General features: G+C 51.5%; 1 protein-coding gene across 20 annotated transcripts in view; it reads left to right on the top strand.

Moving 5' to 3' along the window:
- Positions 1-12,072, top strand: part of BMAL1 (basic helix-loop-helix ARNT like 1) — an 81,343-nt gene that overhangs the window by 38,726 nt on the left and 30,545 nt on the right. For 5 of the 20 annotated variants that reach the window (XM_027768715.1, XM_027768714.1, XM_027768708.1 and 2 more), the window contains exons 2-6: positions 7,609-7,730; positions 8,354-8,501; positions 9,222-9,285; positions 10,698-10,736; positions 10,996-11,037. In XM_027768715.1, the coding sequence (XP_027624516.1) occupies positions 9,275-9,285; positions 10,698-10,736; positions 10,996-11,037 (92 nt within the window). In that variant the 5' untranslated portion in view covers positions 7,609-7,730; positions 8,354-8,501; positions 9,222-9,274. The other 15 variants (XM_014584764.2, XM_014584763.2, XM_014584757.2 and 12 more) reach the window with 9 other exon arrangements.

The raw sequence follows: 12,072 nt of genomic DNA, 5'->3' as shown, positions 1-12,072 counted from the left end.
AATCGCAAATCACCCCCAGGGGGGTTGGCCACACCACAATCCCTTCTCCTCCATTCTCCTCTCAGGATCTTAGACATACACGCACACGTGCCCGGGGTGAGTTTAAACCACTGGGTCTGGGACTCAAACCGTGGTCTACTATATGGGAGTCCAGTGATATAGCCATTATGCCAACTGCTAGTCCCTGGCATGCTTTTCTAACTGCCGGGTCGAAGACTTGAACTGTACAGTTGGCCATGTAGGATCCAGCCATTAACTACCATGCTACCAGTTGGCCCAGAGGATCCCAATTTCTAAGGGGGAAGCTTTGCTCTGTTTCTTAGAAAGCCTGTCTCTCAGAGCCGCTCAGCACAGCATTACTCAAATCCTATAGAGAGAACTTCTGACATACTTCTGCTGGCTCAGATCTGTGCTGAACTAACCGATACACTTCTTGATCTTACACAATGGGACTGAGTTTTTCCTCTTTGCCCTGACTGACAGGAAGCTCAGAGAAAACTGATTTGCTCAGTTCTTGTCGTTTTCCTGGCCAGAATGCCTTCTTGTAATTTCCCCTCATTCCTTGTTCAGAAATACTCACTTTTCGTATTTGTTTTGTTTTGGTCTTGACCTTTAACTCCTGAAGTGGTATTCTGGAGGCAGAACTGGCTGCCATGTGGGAAACCAGACACACCGGGCTCGATCCCTTCTTGCCATCTGTGCCACTGCGAGCAAGGAAGCTCAGCTCCTCCGTGTTTGGGTCCTCACCTGGACAGCTGGGCTGCCGGTCACAGTGAGTGGACGGGGCCCTATGAAGATGGCACTGTCCAGTGTAAACACCACCGCTGGCCCTCTCTCGGATCCTTCTTCCCGCCTCTGTCGGTCAGCAGGAGATGAGGTCCACGGCAGTGGCAGCAGGTGGCCAGCCATCCCGGTTCGTCTGGGACCGAGGGGTGTCCTGAGCTGCAGGACTTTCCACACTGACCAGGAAGATGGGCAAGCAGACAGCATGGCCACCCCGCAAAAACCTCCCCGTCTAAGTGGTGCCACACTCCTCTCTCGTTTCTTGTAGCCTTCTGGGCTGGAGCCCAAGTGAGGGAGAGGAGGACGCTGGGTCTGATTGGGGTCCCGCATGTGCCGGCCTTCCTGCAGTGGGCGTGGCTTGCTGGAGGGCGGAGCTCTGCCTTGCCCTGCTCTGCTCGGAGGAACAGCCTGGCCTTCCTTTGCTGCTTCCTTTTAGTTGACGACCTCGCCTTGTAGGCCGAGCCCCTCTCTGCAGGGGCAACTGGACCGTGACTCCCCTGCTGGCACCCCAGCCCCTTTATGGGAGGAGGGCCTGCGATTCCCTTTGCAGCATGGGGCCGAGGTGGCAGGCAGGGCGCCCTCGCGTTTCCCCAGCAGACCGCGCACGAGTCCCGAGCCGACTCCTGGCCACCCGGCAGGCCTCCCTGCTACCTTGGGACTCTCCAGCTCCAGAGGGGGCACACATTTGGTGCTGGCCCCAGGACCACTGGCCGGTCTCTCCCAAGAGCCACCTGGATGGCTGCAGCAGGACAGGCCTAAGTCGGTCCTCAGCAAGGAACCCTCTGACAGGTACCTGGGGGTTCTCGGAGCCCCTCCCTTGCCTCAAATCCCTTCTGGAAGTAGTTAGCACAGAAAGTGGGTTTTTCTTTCTTTCTTGTTGTATTTCTTGTTCTTACATCCAAGAATATCTTAGAAAAGAAGATGTTCGGAAAGAAAACAGTTTCCAAAAACCCATGTCGAGTGTCACAGCCGGTCAGCTTCCTTGCCGCGGCTAAGCTTTTAAGCCTTCAGCTTTCTGCTTTGCGAAAGGTAGTGCTTTTGTTATTATTTGTATAAAGTAAATTTTTGTACAAACTGGCCAAAACCAGAGATTTCATATGGACTTTGGTGCTCAGAACTTAGTAGGACCTCCACGTACGTTCAGGGGAGTGCGGCGAGGAGAGAGGGCATGGCCTTGTTCGTCGTGTGTTCGGGGAGTGTGACCTGCAGGGAGGCAGGGATGGGTCCTGGGAGCCTGTCAAGGAGGCGTGGCTGCTGGGGCTGGAGGCTGTGGGGGAGGCAGGGTGGGAGGGGGCTGGGGCAGAGGGTGCCACACCTGCCCAAGATGAGGGTCCAGGAGGGGCAGGGTGCCCCTGGGCATTTCAGTATGTCAGGCTGCTGGTGAGGAGGGCTGGGATGGAGACTAGGCAAGGCCTGGTGTTTCCTGCTGGAGAGTTTTGACTTTTGCCTAAAAGGTTTGGGGCAAAGCCGTGAAGCTGTTGACATGTTCTAAGCAAGGGAGTGTCCTGTTTTTGGGAGGGAGGGGCCGGAGAGCACAGCTGCCTGGACACAGTGACAGGGAGAAGGGGGAACGGCTGGGCCTATCCCCCAGAAGGCTGTGTGGGGGCTTGGGGTGTGGGAAGGAGAGAGAAAGGAAGCCCAGGGTGGATTCTGGGTTGCTAATTTCAGGGCTGGGAGGAGCGCGTGTGACTGGACGAGGAATCAGATTTAGACAGAATTACGTATATTAAAACCCGGGGATTTTGCATCCGTCTGCAGCCTCTTTTCCAATGGAGGCTCAGGGGCTAGAAGGCCAAAACCTTTGGTCACATTATTTGCATGTGCCCAGACTGGGGTTAGCAGAGGCAGATGGGGAGGCAGACCACAGAGAGGGATTCCGGAAAGGACAGACACAGTTCTGTTCCCAGATGTCCACCTGAACCTTCACAATGATCAGGACACGGGCACCTGCCCACAGACGGCGCGAATGAGCCTGTGCAATGGGAGACGCCAGAGCTTTTGCATCAGGAATCATTGCTCCACGTCCAAGAATCTATTTTTTAAGAACATTTTGCCAGAGGACTCATGCACTCTCCAGAGAGAGACAGAGACAGGGAAAGTGAGAAAGCACCTCCCATGGGGTGTGGTCATGCCAGGATTCCTTTTCTTCCAGCTCTCCATCCTCTCGGGACTTTGGGCAGGCACGCAATGCCTGGTGTGTTTTTCAAGCTGCCAGGCCCAGGACTCAAACCGCACAGTTGGCTATGTGGGATCCAGCCACCTTAGCCACCAGGCCCTGGGCTGGCCCAAGGATCCGTTTTTAATAACTTTGAAGACGCTCTTTTCAGAGCAGGCATTTCCTGCCCCATTGCCTTCATTCGGCTTCACTTTCGCAGGAGCGCTGTGGGGTGGCTGGTGGGTAGGGGTGGTGAGTGCAGCGAGGGCGTAGCCATGATGGATTGAAACGGGGCATGGAGCCGGTGCCGTGTTCCTCCCCGTGATCAGAGTCACCAGCCAGCTCCACCAGCCCCCTTAGCTAACAGGAGATTTAAAATATGTTTGCCCCAGAATGACTTGTCTGGGTTTTCTTTTCCTGTGGTCCCCATTGTAGGTTGTTGGAAGAAGCTGACCACCTGAAAGGAAGTTCCTAAACATGAAAATTGCTTTGAGGTGACCGACAAGCCCAGCGGCCCCTTGCCCCTCCCAAGCTGGATCTGGGCTTTAAGAACTGTAACTTCAGGTAATAAATCCCCCTACCCCAAGTCCCTGACGGCTGTTGATCTGTCACGTGGCCCGGCCCAAGGGGGCCAGGTCTCTATAAGTCACCAGATCTGGAGGGCAGGGCTCTGTACTCCTTCATGGCCCCACTTCTCTGAATGTTAATAATGATTATAACGACTACAGCAGTCACTCAGCAGGGTCGCGTTGTGCTTAAAGAATTATTAAATAATTCCTGAAGGATAAATCCAAGAGAGTAGCTGGGAAATTTCTGAGAATAAACAGGTAAGAGGAAAAGATTTAGACTACTGGATATTAAACTGTCTTCACAGGCCACAATCATGACCACGGTGTGGTGCTAGCATGGAAACGAGTAGATCAGAGGAACAGAGGAAAAAGTCCAGAAATAAATAGACCTGAACTTGGCATTTCAGATGGTCGGTAACAGGATGAACAGGTTAGGAAATGATGCTGGGAAACTGTCTTTCTATTAGAAATAGGAAAACCCTAACCTGAGCGAGTGTACCAAAATCACTTCCAAATGGATTAAAATACTAAATGAAAACCAAAAAAGAAATGATAAAAGTATCAGTAAAAAAGTATATTAGGGGGAACCAGCAGTTAGCGTAATGGCTATGTTGCTGGACTCCTACGTAGTCGACCGCGGTTCGCGTCCCGGACCTGGTGGCTTAAACTCACGCTGGGCGCAAGGGTTGCCTGGGTTCGTATTACACAACGCCTTCGGGCAAGCTTCACTGAGAAGTAGTATTTAAGGGGAAATAGAAGAAAAAAGGAAGAAATGGTTGAATTCTGCTCTTCGGAGGTGGGACTGACAGGATCTGTAGACAGATCAGATGCAGGTCGTGAAAGAAGGGAGTGGGTGGCAGGTGATGTGGTGGTGAAGGCCCTGGATCCCCACCTGGACAACCACAGATCTAGGCTCGGACCTGGTGACTTGAAAATCATGCTGGGCACGAGTGTGTGCATGCCCAAAATCCTGAGAGGAGAATGGAGAAGAGATTGTGGTGTGGCCATCCCTGCTGGGGGGGGGGGTCTCACTTTCCCTCTCTCTGTCTGTGTCTCTCTTGGGTGAGCGCACATATCCTATGGCAAAACCTAAGAAAAAGAACAGAAAAGAAAGGGAGTTAGGGTGACTTCTGGGTTTGGGGACTGAATAACTGGGATTGAAGGATTTCTTACTGACATGAGAATCACCGACATAGGAAAGACTAGGAAAGCCTTGGCGTGAGGGGAATCGGGCTCATGGGTGTTGCCATCTGGGTCTCTTCCTGTTCACGTGGAGAAGTCAGGGGAGCAGCTGGTTACGTGACTCTGGAGTGTGGGTGACCTCTAGCTGGAGATACGCCTCTGAGTGCTATCATGTCGTTGGTCGTATTTGAAGCTCTTGGCGAGTCAGTGTAGAGACAAAGGAGGTCTCGCCATGTTCCTAGGACCCTCATTTAGAGGTGAGGGAGTTGAGTGACAGAGACCAAGGGAGAGTGACCATGACACAGATGGAGGACTGTGAGAAAGGGGCACGTGAAAGCCAAGAGGATGAGGAGAGAGTGATCCCCTCTGCTGGGCGCTGCTGATGGATCAAGAAGGGAAGGAATGAAGAACTGGCCATTGGACCCGACAGTGGGGAAGTCACTGATGAACCCAAAGGCTGTTGGACTGGAGTGAAGGACAGAAACCTGATGTGCATTGGGTTACAGAGGACAAGAGGAGAAGGACGGGAGACAGAGACACAGGACAATAGCTAGAGGAAGAGGACGGGAGACAGAGACACAGGACAAGAGCTAGAGGAGGAAGAGGACGGGAGACAGAGACACAGGACAATAGCTAGAGGAGGAAGAGGACAGGAGACAGAGACACAGGACAATAGCTAGAGGAAGAGGACGGGAGACAGAGACACAGGACAATAGTTAGAGGAGGAGAAGAACGGGAGACAGAGACACAGGACAATAGCTAGAGGAGGAAGAGGACAGGAGACAGAGACACAGGACAATAGCTAGAGGAAGAGGACGGGAGACAGAGACACAGGACAATAGCTAGAGGAGGAAGAGGACAGGAGACAGAGACACAGGACAATAGCTAGAGGAAGAGGACGAGAGACAGAGACATAGGACAATAGCTAGAGGAGGAGAAGAACGGGAGACAGAGACACAGGACAATAGCTAGAGGAGGAGAAGAACGGGAGACAGAGACACAGGACAATAGCTAGAGGAGGAGAAGAACGGGAGACAGAGACACAGGACAATAGCTAGAGGAGGAGAAGAACGGGAGACAGAGACACAGGACAATAGCTAGAGGAGGAGAAGAACGGGAGACAGAGACACAGGACAATAGCTAGAGGAGGAGAAGAACGGGAGACAGAGACACAGGACAATAGCTAGAGGAGGAGAAGAACGGGAGACAGAGACACAGGACAATAGCTAGAGGAGGAGAAGAACGGGAGACAGAGACACAGGACAATAGCTAGAGGAGGAGAAGAACGGGAGACAGAGACACAGGACAATAGCTAGAGGAGGAGAAGAACGGGAGACAGAGACACAGGACAATAGCTAGAGGAGGAGAAGAACGGGAGACAGAGACACAGGACAATAGCTAGAGGAGGAGAAGAACGGGAGACAGAGACACAGGACAATAGCTAGAGGAGGAGAAGGACGGGAGACAGACACAGGACAATAGCTAGAGGAGGGCAGTCTTCAAAAAAGCTCTTTCATTATTTTTTTTCCCAAATAGGAATTACGGAACTCTTATTTTTATTAAAATGGGAGTGATCCGGTAGTGTGGGGAAAGTGGAAGATGCAGGATTGGGTTGGGGTAGGAGGGGTCTGGAATGATGACGGTCTTGAATAAATGAGAGAGTCGGGGTCCAGCACGAGTTGGGGGGTGGGCTTCCTAAGCAGGAGCGTCTAGGTAGGCTGGTGGATGTGGGTGCTGGCTCTTTTTCAGCTGAGGAAGAAGAAAACTTGTCAGTCGAGAGGGAGGACTGGGGAGACATTGGAAGCTTGAGGAGAAAGGGGAAAGCGTGAAGTCCATGATGGCAGATTGGGGGGGTGGGCGGTGGCAAAGGAGTGAAGGCCGATAGGCAGCACCACGGGCCTCTGAGGGTATGTTTTCTCCACCATGTTGGAGTACACAGGTAGACATGGGGTGGGAGGCCTTCATGGCGGAAGAACAGGACATGAGCAGCTACAAGGGGATAGACAGGGAGATGCCTAGATACGTAGGAGCACATCGGCAGTCACATACGGGGAGCGAGGGTCCCCTCCAGCCCCTTCAGGCTGGCAGGAACTCTGGTCGGGAGGAGAATTACTGGAATTTTTCTGGAGCATGGTGTTGCAGGGTATTCCTCTTGGACCTGTCAGTCCCACCTTTAGAAATTGATTCTAAGAGATAAGATAGGGTTGCTGAAAAAGTTATAATGTGCTTTTTCTTCTTCTTCTTTCTTTCTTTTTAGGTTGTTGCCTTAGGGTACTTGTGCTCACCAGAGAAAGAGAGAGACAGAGACACTGAGAGGGAAAGTGAGAAATCACCCCCCAAGGGCTATGGGCCTGCCATAATCCCTTCTTCTGGGATCTTGGGCATATATGCACACACACCTGGTGTGAGTTTCCAGTCATTGGGTCCAGGACACAAGCTGTGGTCAGCCATGTGGGAGTCCAGTGACATAACCACTATACCCGCCTCTGACTCCCAGGTAGGACCTACCGCGATAGGGGTATTTGTCTATGCAGAAATGCACTGTGACTTTTCCAACAACTCAATAGCTACAATGCACAGAAATCGATGCACAGAGGTGTTCACTCCAGCAGTGCTTGTAACAGCCTATAGCCTAGTGGTTAAGGCAGCCGGATCCCACACGACTGACTGCCCAGTTCAAGTCCTGGCCCTAGCAACTTGAGAAACACACCTGGTGCATGTGCATGCATGCCCAAAGTCCTGAAAAGAGGGACAGATGGTGTGAACGTCTCCCACGAGAGGTGCTTTCTCACTTTCCTTCTCTCCCTCTTTCTCTCCAGTGAGCACACACACCTGTCCAGGAGAGGAGGGTGCCCTAACCCATGGGTATAATTGTGATAGTGGATGACAGTAACTGACAGTTACCCTCTTGTTCTGCAGATGAGGGCACTTGGGCCCAGAGGGTGGGAGTGACAGCTCTGACACATCACGGAGCTCAGCCCCTGATCACGGATAGTGCCCGGACCTTTTCAGCTGGCTTTGGAGTTGGAGTCCCTTGCCAGGTATTTCTTGGCCTCTTGTTGGGGGCCAGCTCTCTTCATGCTTTTGGAATACAAGGTCTCGATTTTTCGCACGTGTTCATGGGTTGACTTTGCAAGGGATCCTGGCACAAAAGGACAGGAGGGGAAGACGGGACAGGCTCACCCAGGCCGCAGATAAAGGGATGCCCAAACTGGACCTGCTATGATAGGGAGGATATTTTCTGCCTTCCTACAATTTTCACAAAGTACTAACGTGATAACAAGTATATCGTCTCTGTTTCTTTGATCATATGTTTATTGACTAGAAGAAAATAAGGCTGTCAGAGGACATCTGGGTCACTTGGTCCCCTCGGTGGGAACAGCACTGGACTGGAACTCCCAGAGCCCAGTGATACTGGTTTAATTCTCCCCACCTGGCACAGGGACCTAGGAGTAGCCAGGCAGCTTCTCTGGGCCTTTGTGTCTTCACCAGGAAAGCGAGTGGTGGGCCCGGCTCATCTACACAAACTCTTAACTGAGTCTGATGCTCGTCGGTCCTGCCTGCCGTGTGCCTGCTCTGGTCCACTGTGAGCCGGCCCCTCTTGATCTTCTGGAAGCACACATGGCAATAAATTCTACTCTGTGTTCCCTTGTAACAATTGCAGGGCGGCCAATGGCGGACCAGAGAATGGACATTTCATCCACAATCAGTGATTTCATGTCCCCGGGCCCCACCGACCTGCTCTCCAGCTCCCTTGGCCCCAGCGGCGTGGATTGCAACCGCAAACGGAAAGGCAGCTCCACCGACTACCAGTAAGGCCTTGGGGCTCGTCTCCCCGGGACAGGTGCGGTCAGTCCATGGGCTGGAACAGCGAGGGGCCACTGCTGTTCTCCCTGGAAAAAGGGACGGAAATAGAAGGTCTGATGCTAGCTGGCACACAATAGGTTTTGGGCTTTCTCTTCCCCTGAATTGCAAAGGGGAAGTCTCCAGCACCTCAGTATTCCACAGCAAGGGGAAAGAGCAGCCTTACAGCTGAGATCTGCCTTTCACCCCTTCTTCCTCGTCCTTGGCTCCTTTGAGCAAGAGGACGTAATCTATGAGTCTTATCTCAGGAGTTTGAAGAGAGCTTTGCTTGAGTGCCTGAGGAAGTGTCAGGTGCTTAAATAATGTGTGTGGAATGAATGAGTGGAGGGTGTCTCTGAAAATAGCGCAGGAACACCGATATTGTCCTTAAACATGATTTAAGTTAGTATGTGCCTGTCATATTAAATAGTATTTTTGTTTCTTTTTAGACTTGATGACTTTTCTTTTGAGTAAGTAAATTTTCACACTTAAGTCAACTCTTCTGTATCTGTACAGACACCTAGGCAAGAAGGCAGTGTAGACTGCTCGAGGCACGTTTGGTTTTGCTAAGGCTACTGCATAGAGTCTTACCCAAATGTCCATTTAAGAGGTTTTCTTTTGTTTAATGAGGGAAAATCTCCAAGGAGGTATCCCCCCACAGCAGATGTCCTTTCTGCTGAAGTTCACAGGTCGAATTTGGGGAGCACAATGGCTGGAGGTCAGATGCCCACTAGGAGATGCTATGATTAATATGTAAGTTATCCCAGACACTGAAGAGAGCCAATGCCCAGGGGATGGAGAGGGGTGTGAGGACTGCCAGGGTGTCCTTCCGTAGCATAACTCCCCACCAGAGAGACAAGGTGGTGTTTTCTGTGAGCCTTTGTCTCGGGCCAGCGCTGATGGAGCCACTGCCGTGTTCTGAGAACTCCGCTGTCTAAATCTGTGGTTTCCATTCTTGTCACTGTCCTTCAAGACCCTTCAAGTTTCCCTCATGGACTCCCATGTGCAAATCTCCTGTAACTTGTGGAGATGGGGTTGGTGAAACCAACCCACATCCCTTCCCCATGACCTTAACGTACTGAAGCCACATGTACCTGCCAGGGGAGCGTCTCTTCACCGGGAAGATCACTGTGGCCTCACTGTGCAGATGTAATTCGAGACAAGGAGAAGGGATCTGTTGTCCCATGAAGCCTCTGATTTCCTCTGAATTTAGGACTGTCTAGAAAAACTCTGCCTGTGAGGAAACCGAGGCCCCTAGTTGAGGACCCCTGTTCTGGAATGGCCGTGCCATAACCCAGTGCTCCCGGAAACAACTGCTCAGCCATTGAGACCACACTGTCTGAAGGGTACAGAAAGGACAGAGGAGAGCACCCCGGATGAGTCAGTGCCCTCCTGACCGATGTGTGGGCTGGAGAGGGGTGCGGACTGACCCCGAGGGGTTCGTAACTCTTCCCCCTGGGGATCTCAAACTGCTTTCTATGGAACCACAAGAAATTTGAATTTCTGGGGTCTGTGAGAGGCAGATCCCTGTGTGACCCCAGGATCCTCTGTGGTCCTCAGCTCCACAACAGCCCTCCAACCCAATTCTGCAGGCTCAGGAGTTTGCACCTAGCTGAGGAACAGAACAGTTGGTAGCAGAGCCCTGAAAAGCTGCCCGGGGCTCTGCTTGGTACATTCTTGTTGGTGCTTTAGCCCTGCCCTTATTACTTCGCCCTCCTTCCCACCAGAGAGATACACACATCTGTAGCTCAGATGCCTGGCGTAGTTTGCAAATGACGTAAGCTCATTTATCCAGAATAATGGTTGAAAGGCGTGTTATAGATCCCTGTACTCTGGTTAACTGAGTGTCTTCACGAATCCTAGATGTCCCAATTGTCAGTCAAAATATGGTAAAATACGTTTACCTGTGAACTCCGTTGAGAATATATATACCTATAGATACATATAGAAAACTTTTCTTGGATATCTGGAAAGTCAGTCCAGGTTTTATAGAAGGCTCAAGTAAACCTTATTTATTTTATTTTACTATAATACATCATTAATCCATACTCTGCCTGTTTGAGCTTCCCAGCTGGTTCTGGATAAATGAGACCCTCTGTGTGGTAATGAGAAGCTGTTCGGTGTCTCTTTATTGACACGCAGTCACGTTCTCTCTTGTTTTTCAGAGAAAACATGGACACAGACAGAGATGACCCTCACGGAAGGTACCATGCACCTGTCATTTGAACTCCAGCACCATCCTAGCCATTTCCCTTGCACAGTTATGCATTCTTTTACTTGTTCCCATTGGAAATAAGCAAGGAGGCTGTGAGCCCATGGGCACAACTGTCTCCCTCCAACCCCCAGCTCCCCCGTGTGACTGATAATCAAGAGCCCGTATGTGTCTGTGGAAAAGGGACAGGGACCAGGCAGGAAGAAAACAGACATGTAGTATGTTTTTATCATTTGCGTTTTCTTCTCCAGGTTAGAATATACGGAGCACCAAGGAAGGATCAAAAATGCAAGGTAAGCTTGGCCCCTCCTTCTGTCTCTAGACGGTCCTATTTCCGGTTGCTCTAATTAGAGGGCAGCTGAGTGTTTGGTTGCTGTCTGGTTAATGTCCTGTCAGACGCTGTCCCAACCTCAGGGAATGGGGAGGGCCTAGTGGGCCTGGGCTTAATGTGGCCCTCCGCAGCTCTGTCCAGGCTACACTGGCCTTCAGTCTTTGCTGTCTAAGCACATTTAACCTAAAGAGGACTTTGGAAGTAGCAGAAAATCAATCACAGCTAAAGTTATCCTCCTCGTCTTCAGATTACTCCTTCCTGACTCTTGGGCCCTCCAGAGGAGACATGGCTCTATGCTCTCATGTCTGGGCTGTGCCTTGCTTCTGAAAGGGACCTTTATCACAATGCAAATTGCAGTCGAAGGCCAGGCGTGAGGCTCACTGTGCTCCTTAGAATAGCTTCTCTAGGTCGGTCCCTCCTGTCTCTAGCCACACTTGCCAACTCTTGGGTTTTGGACTCTCCTGCCATTACTACCAGGACCATGTGAGGCTGTGTCATGACACAGAACCAGGGACTGAAGAAACTGGCTGGCTTGAGATGCTCGCTTCCCCTTTGCAGACTGACCTTTGCAGGAGGTCCCAAGGCTCCATGGCAATGTTTCCACTCTTGGGTGATAGAGGACAGTCGCAGCAGTAGGTGCAAACCAGTCAGCCATAGAGTGTGCCAGGGAAGTGTCATCCTGCCTCTACAGGCAGCCACTCCTGGGAAGGAAGAGTGTGACATTTTTCAGAGGAGGCTCCTGGGGGCAGATGCAGCATCTGCTATGTTGAGGTGGGGTCCTGGATGGACCAAGGATGGCAGCCATAGTTTCAGGATGCCTCCATCAGTGAACCCCTGGGTAGAAAAGAGTGACATCCTCCTTGGCCACGTGGAGGTGTCCTCATGGCCCTCTGGAGGCCCAGCATGGACCACAGCCCTCCGTGGCTCTCTTGGTGGCTTTGCTCTATGAAACCTCCACCTCTCCCTTTATTCTTCCACGTCCATCTCAAAATCCTAT

Source organism: Tupaia chinensis, unplaced genomic scaffold (genome assembly GCF_000334495.1).
Source record: "Tupaia chinensis unplaced genomic scaffold, TupChi_1.0 Scaffold000077_1, whole genome shotgun sequence".
NCBI lineage: Eukaryota > Metazoa > Chordata > Mammalia > Scandentia > Tupaiidae > Tupaia > Tupaia belangeri.
This window is presented reverse-complemented; position numbering and strand designations above follow the sequence as displayed.